The following is a 17,098-nucleotide window of genomic DNA, read 5'->3' as shown; positions in this document are numbered from 1 at the left end:
TGTTGTTTGATCTAGGCCTTATATATTTTGCATGTAGATGTATCATTAAGAAGTTTAGCATCTTATACCATGATTATCTTTGTGTGACCTTCAAATTTGACCTCAAGGTCAAATTAATGCATTTTTCACAAGAAACATGACCAGGTCACCATTTTTTTTTGTCTTTTGACTTATGCCTTACATCTTTGGCATATGGATGTATCATGATGAGGTGGTGTGTCCCCTTACAATTATGACCTTCATGTGACCTTGAACTTAGACCTGAAGGACGATAACTGTATTTTTGGCAAGAAACACTTGACCTGGCTATGGACTTGTTGTCTTTTGAGGTAGGTTTGAGATATCTGGCTGTTTCATTCAAATCAATTCAATACAATTCACTTCAAAGATTTATTTAGAGTTGATATTTAGTAATCAAATAAATACCACACAATCTCTAATGATTTATACAAATCACCCATACAACAATATAGACACATATTACGACATATAAAAAATTCCATGCATACAAAATACCTAAACTATATGCTATCAAGACAGAAAATTACTTGCAATTCCATACAATTTCAAAAAAGGCATAAGTTTCTATTGAGGCAGATTTTAGAAAAACTACTTACAAACTAAATAAATTACAATTAAAAAATGTATCATTCAAGATTTTAAAAATTTTAAAACCAACTAAAACAAAAATGTGTCCATAGTACACAGATGCCCCATTCGCACTATCATTGTCTATGTTTAGTGGACTGTGAAAATGGGGTAAAATCTCTAATTTGGCATTGAAATTAAAAAGATCATATCATAGAGAACAAAATAATTGTCTACTAAAAATATATATATAAGTTTCAAGTTGATTGGACTTCAACTTCATCAAAAACTACCTCGACCAAAAACTTTAACCTGAAGCAGGACAGACGGACGGACAAACGAATGGACGGACGAAGGGACGGACGCACAGACCAGAAAACATGATGTCCATAAATGGGGCATAAAAAAAGCAATACAGATCAAGATATTGCTGAAAATTCACTGGACTGGAACTTCATTGGTAAATTAGTAATATTTTTTGAATTCAAAAGGAAGAAGTCCAAATATCTCCTGGTGCAAATATTGAACACCTAATCTGTTAATACTAAAAGGTATTATGTAATACTTTTCTTGCGAATAATGTTTTACTGAAGAAGTTGTATCAATAACATTAATAGACAGATGAACAGACATTATGATTTCTTTTGATTTACAGGTAAACAAATACAAAAGAAAATTTACTAGGCCATCAGTACCTAAACTATGGGACCAAATTCTAGAAAACATCATGGGACCAGAACAAAATTAAAACTGTATCTGTAACTAATGTCATAGTTAATATCTTCAAACATGACAAATAATACCAGAAACTTATTATTAGCATGAACTCTCTTAAGTGTGGAAGCACGAATCTGCAGAAAATAATCCTGCAGAAAATCATTCAAACAGAAAAAAATCATCGTAATTAATTTGTCATGGTAAAACTATCTATATAATATCTTCAAGCATGACAGAAAAAAGAGTGAACTGGTTTTAAACCATAACTGCAAAAAATCTAAGAGGTCATATTTATGTTTTCAATCTATCTTAATAAAAGTGAATAGTGAGGTAAACAGTCAAAAGCCTAGTAGTATATACAGACCCTTCAAAAATGCAGCAATAAATTTGTTGTCATCCTCAACTTTTTTCCTGTCTTCAATTATCTTTAAAAATACTGTTTGATAGCCATAACCAGTCATACATGGTGAAAGAGAAAGACGGGGATAATTGTAGCATGGACCAAATAAAACTTGACATCAAGGAGATGGAATCTATCTCTGCCCTCCCCCTGTAAAGGTTCCAATGTTAAATAGTGAGGAAGACCTTAATCAAAGTACCTGGGGTACCCATCTCTGATCAATTACATTTTTTTACCGTTACCATTGACAAAGATTATTTGGACATTATTTGAGATACACCTTCAAATGTGATGCATATATATAATCGTGCCATGTAAGGTCACTAAATTTTCAGCTGTTCTCAAGTATAACAAACACAATATTTTTCAAAGACCAATTCAGCTATCCCACATTTGACATCAGTAATTTATTTCGATTTTTTTTTTAAAGATTTGCCCATTAATCATGACATCCCTTTTGACATGCTGAATAACCATGCGTGTACCTTTGCATTACTTCAAACTATTCTCAAGTTATAGACCATCTTGACCATACATATAGAGTTCTGGACTTTGACCTTAATCCTTGACCTAATTAGTTGTACATATAATTTATAATCACAGACCGTCTGATGCAAGTGAACATACATGCAAAGTATAGACTTTGAAAATCAAGACAAGATCTTTACCACATGCAAAGCATAGGGTTCACAACTTTGAACTTAGTTTTTAACCTTTGCCTTTTACCCTAAACAGTAGTACATCAGTATGACACATCCTCTGGTGTTTGTGAATAAACATGTGGTATGGGCTTTGCTCATTGTTGAAGGCTGTACAGTGACCTGTAGTTGTTAATATATGTGTCAGTTGGTCTCTTGTGAAGAGTTGTCTCATTGGTAATCATATAACCACATCTCCTTTTTTATATTTACAAGTATAATCTTTGAAATCATGAAGGTACATAAGTCATTAGAGACAAAATTTAAAACGGATGGACGGACTGGTTGATGGACAGATCAAATTATTGTTGAACCCTAATTACCAGGTATTCTTATTCAATTAATGACATTTCAAGTTAACAAATAATTATATGATAATAAGTTCTTCATTATGTCAATATAACTGTTATTCATTCTTCATCTTTCAAATATTCATTGAAGGCTTTCACACTCTTCTGTGGAACTTTATGGTCTTCAAATACAAATTTTATCCCATTGCAATCTCTTGAGGCAGCCAGTTTAAGATGTTTAAGAGAAATACCCTCTTTCGCCAGTCTTACACAGATCAGCCTACTTACTGCCTTGCTCTTTAAAATATCAGAGTAAGAATCGAGACATTTGTGGTAAACAAAAGCATATAAATCATCATATTTGATGTGGTGTACCAATTTCATTGCATACAAATTATGCAAGGACTGAACATCCTCAATAGCATTGTGAGCTACGTATGTTTCTCCTAAAAAGTGCTTCACAAGGGTTTCCTGTTTGAAGTTAGGAATATCTGTATTCGAAATATATTTTTTGGCAACTTTCAAAGTGTCAATAAATCCTTTTACAATAGTTGAAAATGTTGTAAAAAGCTTACATTCCTTTAATTTTTCATTTATGATTGGAATGTCAAAATTGCAAATATTATGTCCAATTAGAATTGGGTTGTTACATTCTTTCAAGAAAGAAATGAAATCTAGAAATGCTTTATGTAGTGTTACAGATTCCACCTTTTGACCTCTGACATACAATGTGTTTGTGGAATGGCTATATGTTATCCCAGTAACCTTACTGGCTTCAATATTTATTTCAACTCGGGGAATAACATATTTCTGAAACTTTTTCATATTCGTCAGTGCTGCTATCTGAATTATATCACTTTTTCTGCCTAATCCGGTGGTTTCAAGATCAAAGAACACATCACTTTCAGTTCCATCCAGTTTCAGAGGTTGTGGAATGTCAATTCCTTGGTCAGGGTCTTCTTGTATTGATAGTTCTAACTGCTGTTCATATGTTTTGCCCTCTTTTACCATATCTTTTCTTGAATTGATGTTGCGCTTCCTTTTTTTCTGAATTCTGGCAATCTTGAATTCTTTTGACTGTTTCTTTATCTTTCTTTTTTCACATTTCTTGTCTCGAGTTGATGCAATTGACATAGTCAATTCACCAGGAGAAAGGCTGGCTGCTACATTAACCTAAAAGATAAAAAAAACTTACATGATCGATCTCATACACCAGTACAATGTCAATTTCTAGCAAAATACCACATATTATAACATAAACTGTTATCACAGAGATATTTCTCGCCTTTTTTTAAATTTTGATAATGCAAATGTTGAAATTAAAATTGCAATACTTTAACATGTAAGTTATGCAAATATTCAAAGTCGATGAACGATGACTGAAGGTACATGGCTAAACAATCTCCATGGAATGAGATGTGCCAATGCTAATACAACTGTATACCAAATACCATTGACTTATTATAAGTCGCTCCCTTTAAACAAACCTAAACACAAACATTAACTTGTAAACTATGTAAAAGTTTCAAAGTCAATGAACCATGATCAGGGGTGGGGGCTATATAATCTCCATGGAAACGATACTTGCAAATGCCAATAAATTTGCATACCAAATATCAATGACTTAACATTAGTAGTTCATCTTAAACTGATCTAATCACAAACTAATACATGTAAACTAAGCAAAAGTTTCAAAGTAAATAGACCATGACAGAGGGGGCGGGGCCAAATATTCTCCATGGAAATGAGATGTGCTAATGCTTATACAACTGAACACCAATCAACATTGGCCTACCACTAATGGTTCCCCTTGAACTGACCTAATCACAAACTAATACATGTAAACTTAGCAAAATTTTCAAAGTCTATAGACCATGACTAAGGGGGCGGTGCCAAATAATCTCCATCGAAATGAGATATGCCCATGCTTATACAACTGAATACCAAATATCATTGACCTACGACTAGTGGTTCCCCATAAATTGACCTAATCACAAACTAACACATGTTAACTATGAAAAGTTTCAAAGTCAATAGACCTTGACTGAGGGGGCTGGGCCAAATAATCTCCATGGAAATGAGATGTGCCAATTAATGCTAATACAACTGCATACCAAATATGATTGACCTACCACTAGTGGTTCACCATGAACTAGACCTAATCACAAACTAATACATTGTTGACGCCGACGCCGCGGAAAACAGCATACCTATGTCTCGCTTTTTGATTCCGTCAAGGCGAGACAAAAACTTAGCATGTCGACCTTGATTCAGCAATCTGTATGAGATCAATTGACTGACAGATATTGCAAAATATACACCTTTGACTTTGGTAATAAATAAGCAAACAATTTTTTTTATATAACATTATGTATTTCTTAGTAAAATTTTCCGTTTCTTTTGCTAGCTGTGATCATGAAAGGCGATATATTTAAATAAAATAATAAGACATCTTAAGATTGATTGATGGTTGCTTAACGTCCAGTGGCAAATATTTCATGAATGTTCAGGGCGAGAACAAGTTAACAATAAATACAGTAGGTAGGTCTTGTAATAAAAGAGGCCATCAGGGATGATGGTCGGGAAAACTTATGTTGTTGGCCAAAAATACAAAACAATTAAATCCCTTTCTGCCAATCCAAACCTACAAGCATAGGTAGGCTATATCAAATAAATATTTTTAATGGCCAGGCCTCACATTCTGTAAAGTAGTTTCAGAGGATTTAAGTTGAAAAAACTTTGTGACATATAGGTGTAAAGGATATAAACAAATATTTGTCTCTTCCATAATTGAGGAAATATAATTAAACCACAACAAATGATGATTGTAAAAACTGTTAAAAACTTTAAAACCAATAACTTACTTTCGACAAATAACCATATCCCTCATTTTTCTGAAGAACTGCTGCTGATAACCTATTTTGAAGGGAACATGATCCACCATAATGTCTGAAAGAGAAAGATGGATTAATTGATAATTTATTTTGAACATCATTCTAATTTTTATTGTTTATATTTTAAACTATATATTAATTGATATAAATTGAAAAACAAATTGAATGAATGCAATAAGATTATTAATGAATATGAATATTCTTAAGAGTACACACAATTAAGAGCTCTGTAGATTGCAAAGCATTTTAAGTATGTACAGCAGTGCAGACTTAAGAACTATGAGTCGACTCAAACACTAAAAGAAATCTTCTGTCCCACATGTGTCCCACATTAAACCAAGTAAGTTCAATTATCTCCCTTGAAATATTTCAGACAAAGATTATACTCCTTCATTTATATCCTCAGGTCTTTAAGTGCAAATTAGTAAAGTTTCATCAGTATCGGTCCATTTGTTAAGGAGAAGTTGCATAGAACCAATTGCATACACATATTAAAATGTCAGAGTCATGCATTAGCCCTTTGTGAATACTGTTGTAGATACCTTGCTTTAGGTGCCTTTACAGATACAAGTTGATTAAAACTTTCATTGGCTTGTGTTGATCCTAAATCAGTTATGGACTCACTCCTACTTATCATCTTTCTGACTAAGCTGTTTAACTCCTCCTTTAATCCATCTGATGTTAGTGGTTTCCCATTTGGCAGACTTTTGTACCTAGATACAAAAAAAAAAACATTAATCATGCATCTTTTTATGAACATTGCAAGTATGACAATAAGTAAAATTATGTTAAGTTTAACAAGAGGCTCTAAAGAGCCTGTGTCGCTCACCTTGGTCAGTGTGCATAAGGCCTAAAAAAAAAATCCAGTAACACCCTTTTAAAGGTTGGTAGGTAGGGTTTTTTTTTTTTTTTTTGCCGACGCCATAAAAAAGTTAGGTCGGGTTACCTGAAACACATATTTTTTTTAGGCCTTATCAACAAAGGACAATCCCCAAAATTATAGACAGGTCAGGGGTGTGGAAATATTTGTTGTGAGCACTTGTCCCTGGGCAAGTAAAACTGAAAATTTTACTTGTCCAGATAAAAAGTTACATGCCCTGAATTTTCCAATAAGTATTTTACTGTATTAGCTTCTATGATTCTTAAAACTGTTTTGTATCACAATATAAATGAAGTTAATTGTGATATATTTGTTTATGTGTTTAAATAATAGGAGGTCTAGGGTTAACATCATATGAATATCAATGAGACAGAAACCCAACATAAAAAAACCAAGACATCTAGAGAGCAATTTTGCAATGCTTTATCCATTTCCCCCATACACCTAGTGTTTAATTATACTGTTTTCTTTCATCAGACAAGTTTGGTGTTCTGCAGAGCATTGATGAGTCACCAAAGTGTCCCTTCTATCTATTAATTTGCCAACAAATAAGTTTAAAGACTTTTGATCAGCAAGTTGTGGGTTAGTTTTCTACAAATTAATCAAAAATTTAATTTATGTTCAGTTTCTTTACTGGAGAGCCAGGGGAAATCTGTAAGCCACGACGTCTGGAATTCTCGCTTGCCTTTTTATACGCCCGTCAAAATTTTGACTGGTATTATGGTATACAAATGTCGTCTGTCCGGCGTAAACATGTCGCACCGCACTGTAACTTGAGAACGACTTATTCAAATTTCATGAAACTTAGCATTGTTGTTTCTTATGATGGTCAAACGATCTGTATACTTTTTGGTGAAAATAAAATTAAAACTTTTTGAGTTACGGGACTTAGTAACTAAAACAGGTGTGTGGTTTTTTTCACATGTCGCGCCGTATCGCAAAAATAATTTATGATTATTGCTTAAAACTTTACACACTTCTTATTTATATTAATCTGAAGATCTGTATACTTTTTGGTGATGATTCAAAATCTTATTTTAGAGATATTGACTTTTCTTTTTAAAAAAGGGGGTTTTTCACGTGTCGCGCCGTATCTCTAAAACGATTTATGATTATTGCTTAAAATTTTACACACTTCTTAGTTATATTAATCTAAAGATCTGTATACTTTTTGATTTTGATTCAAAATTTTATTTTAGAGATATTGAGTTTTTTGTAAAAAAAAGGGGGGGGGGGGGGGTTTGCATGTTGCGCCGTATGTCAGAAACTATTTATGATTATTGCATAAAAATTCACACACAAGACGAAGGGCATATCATGCGCTCATGGCGAAGCTGTTTATTTTTTCATATTCCCGTTCTTTCTCCTCCTGTGTTTTCCGTTTTTAACTCTACAAGTCAATATTATTTTCATTCTTTTTGTCTTAATTAACCGGTCTACGCGTTTTTATCAGGTATTTATCCATCTTGATAGAACTTAATCATGAAAAATTAAAATAACACTTCTGTTAGATAGTGGATGATACCTTATTCACGATCCCAGGTCTCTGGACAAAGATAACGCAATGTTTATGAGACCCGGTTCCTATACTTATTTTTTTAAATTTTGGTTATCGATCTATTTCCAGTTATATTTTACTACTTGTCGTCATGAAAACTGATATTTTGAGTTAAATAAATGTTTTTCATGTGTTGTTCATTGGTTTCTTTTACATAAAATAATACATCTTAGTAAGTTGTGAAAATACTTCTATATTTTTGATTAAATTAAATTCTGTCTAGTGTAATTTTTTCTGTCCACGGGCAACCCAGACAAAGAAAATTAATTGTCCGGTTGTTCAAATGTACAAGTCGGGCGAGTCAGGCATAGCATTTACACACCCCTGATACCAGAACAGAATTTATGACAAAAATCTCTTTTTTGTTGATTATCCTTTAGTCTGTTTAGTTTCTCTCTATCTTCCGTTATATATCGGCCATATTTGACTTGTTATTAGATGTTGACTGGCTCATCATTTTTTTATACAACCGCAAAAATTTTTTGCGGTCATATATTGGTATCATGTTGTCGTTGTCCGCGTCGTCCGAAGACACTTAGTTTCCGGACAATAACTTTAGTTTAATATGTTTAAGTGTATGGATCTCTTTGAAATTTAAACAAAAGGTTTGAAACCACAATAGGAAGGTTGGGATTGATTTTGGGGGTTATGGTCTCAATAGTTGAGGAGTTAAGTGCCTAAAAAGGGGACCAAATAAGCATTTTACTAGTTTCCATACAATAACTTGTGTGTAAGTGTATGGATCTTTCTGAAATTGTACCACAAGGTTCCATGCCAAAAAAGGAAGGTTGGGATTGATTTTGGGGGTTGTGGCCCTATCTGTTTACGAATTAGGGGTCAAAAAGGGGCCGAAAACAATACTTTTCTTATACTTTGTATAAATTGCATATTCCTTGACCAATTTCAATGGGGTTTTAATCTTGAATTCTTGGGATTCTTTAATATGCTGAATCTAACTGTGTATTAAGTTTTTGGATTTTGGGTCCCTTTTTTTAAAATGGTCCACATTGAGGTCCAAAGGGTCCAAAATTAAACTTTGATTTCATCAAAAATTGAATTATTGGGGTTCTTTGATATGCCAAATCTAACCGTGTATTTAGATTCTTAATTTTTGGTTCTGTTTTCAAATTGGTCTACAGGGTCCAAAATTAAACTTTGATTGTAACAAAAATTGAATTCTTGCGGTTCTTTGATATGCTGAATCTAAACATGTATTTAGATTTTTGATTATGGGTCTAGTTTTCAAGTTGGTCCAAATCAGGGTCCAAAATTAAACTTTGTTTGATTTCAACAAAAATTGAATATATGGGGTTCTTTGGTATGCTGAATCTAACCGTGTATTAAGTTTTTGGATTTTGGGCCCCTTTTTTCAAATTGGTCCATATTGAGGTCCACAGGGTCCAAAATTAAACTTTTGATTTCATCAAAAATTGAATTATTGGGGTTCTTTAATATGCCGAATCTAACCGTGTTTTTAGATTCTTAATTTTTAGTTCCGTTTTCAAATTGGTCTAAATTAAGGTCCAAAGGGTCCAAAATTAAACTTAGTTTGATTTTAACAAAAATTGAATTCTTGCGGTTCTTTGGTATGCTGAATTTGACCATGTATTTAGATTTTGGATATTGGACCATAATAGGTAAATGTCCAATTTAAAATTTTAAAGTTTTTAGACCATATTCATTCTGTGTCAGAAACCTATGCTGTGTCAAATATTTCATCACAATCCAAATTCAGAGCTGCATCAAGCTTGACTGTTGTGTCCATACTTGTCCCAACTGTTTAGGCTTTGACCTCTGTGGTCGTATCAAGGTGCACCCTACGGAGCATTTTATTTAATTTAAAATGTCTATATATCTAATATAATTTATTATCATTTACAGCAAACGCAAAAATGGAAAAATGGTTAATAATGGGCAATAACTCCAATTAGGAGATGTCAAACTATTTCCTTCATTGCCTAATAGTAGATCTTGTCTTGCTGATAATCCTTACTAATATAAAGAGTTATTGTGCTTACTTGAAATTTTCAGGATTTGTGTTATATGTACACCAGTCAACATCTTCACATTTCTCATGACTACCAAAAACATGTGGCACAATTCTTTCCAGATTACTTTTGATGTCATTTTCTGTCTTTCCTCCTTTTATTGCATACATAAAACATCTCAAAATGTACTGCCTGGTTTCATCTTTCTGCAACTCCCTGTAACTGCAATATAAATTATTCAATAAATGTGCATGCAGAGAACATATTACACTGCAAGTTGCAACAAGTTTATTTAAATTGGTGTGCTAATCACTAAGTTGACTTACAGCCTGCTATTTTTTTTAGTTTAGCCTCGTCAGCAAATGATTAAAAGGGTCATCAGCTTACTGTTTCTTGATTAGTTCTTCGTTTGTTAGTTAACACCAAACTTAATAATAAAAAAACACACAATTTTGTTACAGAAGTACTAGTTTTGTATTAAAACTCCAGTTTTGGGACTCATTTTTTTCTGTTTGATTTAAAGTTTATGCAGAATAATTTATAACATTTATTTTAAAAAGAAACCTGTAACCAGGAAAGTGGAAGGTTATCATGTTTACTGGAATTGGTGCGACCAAGTAAAAAAAGCAAACAGAAAGTAGAAAAAAATAGTTATGACTACAGGGTTACTTAACTTTTTATTCTGTGTGGCAAGCCCCACTTTTTTAGATTAAATCTCTATTTCACATTAATACATACATGATATGCACATGAAATTTTTTTTCTATGTAGCATTTCATTTTCAAAAAAATTCAAAGATCAGCCGTTTTGCATGTAAACCTATGGAGCAGTCAATTACCAGACAGCAACCAGAAATGCAATAGGAAGATAACTCTTTAAAAATTATGCATATCAATGTAGGTATAATAAAAAAGGCACATTTTAAAAGCTCAAAGTCTTGATGTTGGAATATACATATATTTTTGGTATTCACTGCAGTTTATTATATATAATTCAAATGCACTAAAAAAATTAATAAGAAAAATCAAATAAGCAGATGAAATTATGCCAGTGTTTTTTTAATCCCCTTCATTGTTGAATATATATAAATGTGTTATTTTATATTATTGTAGTTAAAAAAAAAATCAAGATGTTCATATAATTATTTAATGTTAAAAAATCCTGATTTGTCCATACAAGACTAGTTTTTAAACCACATGTCTGTTTTTTTTAAATGTTTGTTCTTTTGTTTGTTACCAAATATAATACAGTTAGAGTCATCCTTTTCATTAAGTTAGTATACAGTTTTGTTTATGGGCCATCCACCATCTACCTCTGAGTGTGATGATTCCTCAATGTTCACTGAAAACTCATAAATTGTTCTCCGTGGGCATAAACTTCACTCTTTTGTTGTGCTGTTGTTTTTTAGACGCTTTCAAATGACCATTCTTTAACATGCATAACATTTCTACTACCGTAATTGGTTTTTTTTTCAAAATTGTTGATAAACAGAAGTATATACCTTTTAGAAATATTATGCAAGCTTGTGGATATCCCTTTTTTGACATGGTTCTGGTCGTCCTTTTTTGAAATGTTGTCAAACTCAACTTGAAGTCTTGCTGTTGTTGATGCATCATTATCAGCATGCACAACTGAAACAGAATATGCAATATACATAAAGAAACAAACTTTAGGACCAGAAAAGTTTTGGCAAATTGAAATTTTCATTAAACATGATGAACATACCCTAATCATTGAGAATTTTAAGAAGATTTAGTTGTGCTTACAAGGTTCTATTTTTATGATTAGTTAATGGTTCATGCTTTACTGAGTTAACTTTAACGTTGAATTTGTATAGACATTTAACAGTCAATTGAACACGCTTCGTTAACATAGACATGAAATGGACATGAAATCAGAGATGATCTAATGTTATTGCAACTGCATATTATAATAGTGGATATCATCTTTCATTGATATAGAATTACTGGTTCATGTTAAACTTTAGCTTATCCCATTTGTGAACACAAAAGTCATTGGCAAAACCAGAAAGGCAATACCTTAGTGTCACCTTTTGGCTTAATTCATCATATAACATAACTCTTGTTGCTTTATTGTTAACATATTATTAACCTTTGATTTCACATCCATCATCTTTCAACCTGTGAGCCATTGCTACAGCCATATCAGCCTCCATGGCTTTACTTGATCCATGCCAATTCGATTGACAGTCATGATCTGGAACAGTCTCTTTTCTGGATTGGTGGTACTCACAGGTCTTACATGTTTTACTCCTCAAATCAAATGACAGTACTTTCCCAGATTTTTTTCCAATAAAGGTTGAGTGTCCTGTAGAAAGTTAAAATGTACTAATTGTGTGATCAAACATTTTCCTAATGAGCATCACTTACATAATTCTTTTTTGTTAGAGGCAAAAAGAAGTCCTTTCCAAGAAATGTATGTGCCCATTGTACTCTGCTGCCCTGCTTACAGTATCATTTACAACGTTCAGTGGGTCAGAAGACTAATATGGCATACAATTTAGAAAGATAACATGACAAGACACATGTGTACTAAGTTTCAAGTTGATGTGATGTAATTCAACTTTATCAAAAACTAACTTGACCAAAAACTTTAACCAGATTCTGGATGGACAGAGTGACATACACACAGATACGATTAAAATTAAAATACTAATGTAGCAATTACTGTAGTTCACCGACACATTCAGTTCTATTATTTAGGAACATCATTACAGTTTATGAACCCATCTAAAGTGAACCCCTTCATGGCTGAAGATTTAATTTGTAGTTATATATATATATTAATTTAAGTTAACAGTTTACACAGGTTCAAAGAACATTGAAACTAATATAGTCCACTGAAAATAAACGTTGACCTCAAACTTATTGCATTAACAAATCATACCATAGGAAACCACCAAATTATATTATTAAAATCTCCTAAAAGGGGGAGGTATGAGGGGTGTCATTCATTTTTAATAGACTGGAAAAAGGCTGAATTTCACCATGTTTTCTTGAAAAATAAAATATCTGGCTTTCCCAGATCCTGAGAAATTAATCGTTAATTCCTGAATCAAGGGTAAATTTAAAATCCAGATGTCCTGATTTAGGCCCATTAACCTCTGTTCTTAGAAATGTTCAATGGCACAGGGGAGGTTACTCTTGCGAAAAGTAGGATTTGTCTTTTTTTGTCTTCCGCTTGTTAAGATACTTCCATGGACCAAACTGGCTTAATTTGACTTATTACTACTAGTATATATTCTGATTTTTATAATACAATTACAAGAATATTCCTTTCATATTTTAACTAAAATTGGTTTACTTTTCTGTAGGTAAATCATATTTATTAAATACACAAAAAAAACACGTTAATTTGTTTTGTTCCAATATTAGTTTGAGGTTTAAGAGTAAATTTTTGCTAGATTGTTTGGATTTATTAAGTTGGGTTTTTACTGGTTTTACTGGTATACATCATGCATACCAATATTAATTCTTACCTGTATTACTATTGTAATTCCATCCAGAGCCTCTCTTCTGCCAACCACCATCAAAACTAGCTTCAACCTACCAAAATATAATTTTATTTCTAGTATTATGCATACATGTAAATAAGATTTGAAAGAAAGTCTATAGGCAGCATGTAAGACAGGGTAAATGACAATTATATTCTTTCCTTTTTTTTTAAATTAATTGGTAGAAAGTTTTTTGAACATATGATTTTGATATATGAAGCAATATTGGATATTTGTAGAAATAAAATATGTTTATAAAAAAGAGCAATTAAAATCCTTTTTATAGTCTGTAACTTTATATAAGAACATCAAATCAGATATATAAGTGCAAATCATAGAGGAATTCTGGCTTATTTTCATAGTGTCCAATATTTTATACTCTTTGGTCTAGAGTTTAGCAGTAAATAGTAAGTAAACATGACTGAAAAAAAGTTTTTTATATGTTTGTTCTTCTGTTGTGATGTAGAACGGGTTTGGATCCAGCAAATTCATTAAACCATTAAAATTTATGACGTTATTCAACCAAATTAAACGTTACAAACCATGTTGCATTAGAATAAAATTTATTTTTCTTAATCAATTAAACACATTATTTATTAAACTTACATTACTATTGTTACTCTGCGCTTTTTCTTCTTCCTGTGCAGTTCTGCAAGATCTGTTTGCAACTTCCCCAATCTGTTTACTAAGCTCCTTCTCCTTCTTCCTCAAAGTGTTTTCACTGATAGATGGCAAATTACATTCAGCAAGAAAGTTTTGTAGATGGGTAGGTCCTATTCCTGCATGTATCATTCCTGCAATGCATGAAGATGTAAGTGAATAAAGATATAGGAATAATGCATGTTTTTCTCTAAACAAAATTTTTATTTTTAGGTATGAGATATTTTCAAAGGCTTTTGAATATATATAAAATTGAGAATGGAAATGGGGAATGTGTCAAAGAGACAACAACCCGACCATAGAGCGGACAATATATTTGTTTGTTGAATAAAAATGCTCTGATACATGTACCTGTATAAATGTTGTTTAATGATATTGACCATTGGCATAGTAGTGGGAGGTTACTGTTTGAGAGTGACTAAATAAATTTATCCCTGACTTTATGTTTCTAGGATTTGGATTGGTTAGCGCAGTTAAAATGTCAAATTCTCAAATTTCAATGAAATAGTTTTAAATAATTAAAAAATGTTACACTTTGTGGTCCAATTTCTCTTAAAACTACTGTTTTCTGACTAAGACTGGGGAAACATTCTTTATCTACGTTTATAATCCGTAGATATGGATATTTTAACACCTTTCAGTACCCTGTACACCCTTGGGCTTTGCCTCACGGTGTACTTGGATACATCAGTGTGTTGAAATATCCATATCTACGCATATGAAAGTAGATAATTTAATTATAGTCTCCTTGGTTTAAAATGCTTGGTCAGTGGTTGTATCTCCCTTATAAATGCTCCATTTTAGAGCATATTTGGTATTTTAATACAATGTATACTTTTTGCACTGGATTTGTCATAAGGGCAATTAAGAGCTGTCTGCATATGGTGTATATAGTTTCTGCTTTATTGAAGACATTGATGTGGTCTTTGTATGAATCATTTGTATAAATTCATGCTTAATGTTTGAAAAGAAATATATTTCATTCATCAAACCAAAGATATCTATTTTTATTGTTATTATTGTTAACCATGAATTATAAATCTAAAACAATCCTGAAAAAAATGTTATTGAATTGAACAAATTCTTCTACCTTGTGCAAGATTTTTTTTTTCTTACCTTGTTCACAAATCTTGCTTGAGAAGTTAACTTTTTAATTTTCAAATTCATGGGGAGAAGTTTAAAATTATTGCTTACAAGAATAAGGCCAAAATTTAAAAAAATTTTAATTATTAAGAGACAAATATAGGGGGCCTAGGCCCTCCTTTTGTGTGAAAAATTTGGTGGATTATTTAGGGATCACTGTAGCATGACTGGAACATGCCCCCTCTTACTGCAGTCAGGGGGGGGGGGGGGGGGGGGGCTTATAAAAATTTATTGATTCACTACTGTTATTTGCTCTTCTCTACAGAGTGAGACTCAAATTCAAACATTAACAACAAAGTTCAAAAAAAGATATTTAGAAATGTTTTTTATTTTGCACAAAATTGGATTTAAGATTTTGCATTCAAGCTTTGAGTATGGAGGGGAGTATACAGGTACAATCTACTAGCTATATAGAAGATCCTGGTTGAACTTGATAAGGTTTGTTTATAGTTTCTGCTAAAAATTGCATTATTGCCAACCAAATGAAAGTCTTCCACAGAGTGGTCTGCTCTTGACCAGGGTATTTAAACTTTTGTCTATTCTCTTGTCCTATTGAATAAATACAATAGCTATTGATCTCTGTGTAGTTTTTTCACTGGGACCTTTAAATTTCTTCTAGGAGAAATCTATCACTCATTGATTAATTTACCTGACCAAAAAATTATCTTCTTTTTTGGGGGAAATAGTTGTTTAAACACGCATAAACTGCATGCAATATTGTATTTAATCAATATCAATAATAACTTTTCAATCTGTTCAATGTAAACACTGATTTAATTATAAAAAGTTTATTTCTGACAAAAGTATTGTTCCAATGAATTTGCATGTTTTTGTTGTTGTTCAGTTATAGAATACATTTATCAAGACCTTAATTTTAACACAATAATTTTCAAGTTTTTATTTGTCAAACACACAAAAAAAAGCAAATTTTAATAAGGAAAATATAAAAAATTTGTTCAGAAATCAACTTTTAATTTTTGAATCAGTGTTTATATTGAAACAATTAAAAATGAATTATTGATATTGAATAAATACAAAACAAAAATCAAATAAACAAACAACACCACATGCAGTTTTTTTGAGTCCTTATTTAGTATTTGTACATGTATTTCCATTTTTGACAGTTCAATTTTTTGTTCAGATAAATTAATCAGTGAGTGATAGATTTCTCTTGGAAGAAATTTAAAGGTACACAGAGAACAATAGCTATTGTATTTATTAGATGGGACAAAAGAACTTACAAAAGTTTAAATCGACAGGTAACTTGCAGGTGAATCCGTGGAAAAGTATCATTGGGTTCGCAATAACTAAATGTAAACCTACCTATATGGCTGCTTTTGTGTTGATATCATAACTTCCAGTTGGTCCTCTTTTCCCTGTCTGGACATCTGTCACTGTGTCACAAAGTTCACAACGGATCATAATAATGCCCCTTAGACCAAATAGCTTTTCCCCTACTGTATTGGACAGGTGTAGAGGGGACTTACAAATACAGCAGTACATTCCCACTGCAAGAAGGTCTAATTCAACAATCCTCCTCCCCACAACCCAGGACTGTTGTTTCCCATAAAGTGGATCAGTGATCTCAGCCTCTGCTGCTATATCTGTGTGGTCATGAATGTAGTTGAAGTGGTCATTAAATAAGCCAACTATTTCGGGGTCCTTCTTCTTCCCTTCATTTGACCACTTGAAAAAATCGGACCTCTTGTTTTTCTTTTTTACATTAACTTTGCCTTGAAATTTGCCTGTTTTGTCTCTTTGCTGATTC

General features: G+C 32.2%; 1 protein-coding gene across 1 annotated transcript; it reads right to left on the bottom strand.

Annotated features, from left to right (window-relative positions):
• Positions 1-1,675: 1,675 nt before the first annotated feature.
• Positions 1,676-14,513, bottom strand: LOC127703928 (uncharacterized). The gene is made up of 8 exons (XM_052207971.1): positions 14,134-14,513; positions 13,513-13,579; positions 12,126-12,341; positions 11,515-11,644; positions 10,044-10,235; positions 6,130-6,300; positions 5,558-5,642; positions 1,676-3,866 (listed from the first exon to the last, which is right to left on the bottom strand). Exons 1-8 carry the CDS (start codon positions 14,317-14,319, stop codon positions 2,814-2,816), a joined length of 2,100 nt encoding a protein of 699 aa, XP_052063931.1. The 5' UTR covers positions 14,320-14,513; the 3' UTR covers positions 1,676-2,813.
• Positions 14,514-17,098: the final 2,585 nt, after the last annotated feature.

This window comes from Mytilus californianus, unplaced genomic scaffold, assembly GCF_021869535.1.
Source record: "Mytilus californianus isolate M0D057914Y unplaced genomic scaffold, xbMytCali1.0.p SCAF_56, whole genome shotgun sequence".
NCBI lineage: Eukaryota > Metazoa > Mollusca > Bivalvia > Mytilida > Mytilidae > Mytilus > Mytilus californianus.
The sequence above is the reverse complement of the archived record's forward strand: the minus strand, read 5'-3'. Positions and strand labels throughout refer to the sequence as shown.

Excerpts from the sequence above, each read along its gene's own strand:
- LOC127703928 (XM_052207971.1), bottom strand. The coding sequence starts at position 14,319 with ATGATACATGCAGGAATAGGACCTACCCATCTACAAAACTTTCTTGCT. Across the intron at positions 11,645-12,125 it reads TGATGGATGTGAAATCAAAG|TTGTGCATGCTGATAATGAT; the intron begins GTTAATAATATG and ends ATTCTGTTTCAG. Across the intron at positions 3,867-5,557 it reads GATATGGTTATTTGTCGAAA|GTTAATGTAGCAGCCAGCCT; the intron begins GTAAGTTATTGG and ends TTTATCTTTTAG.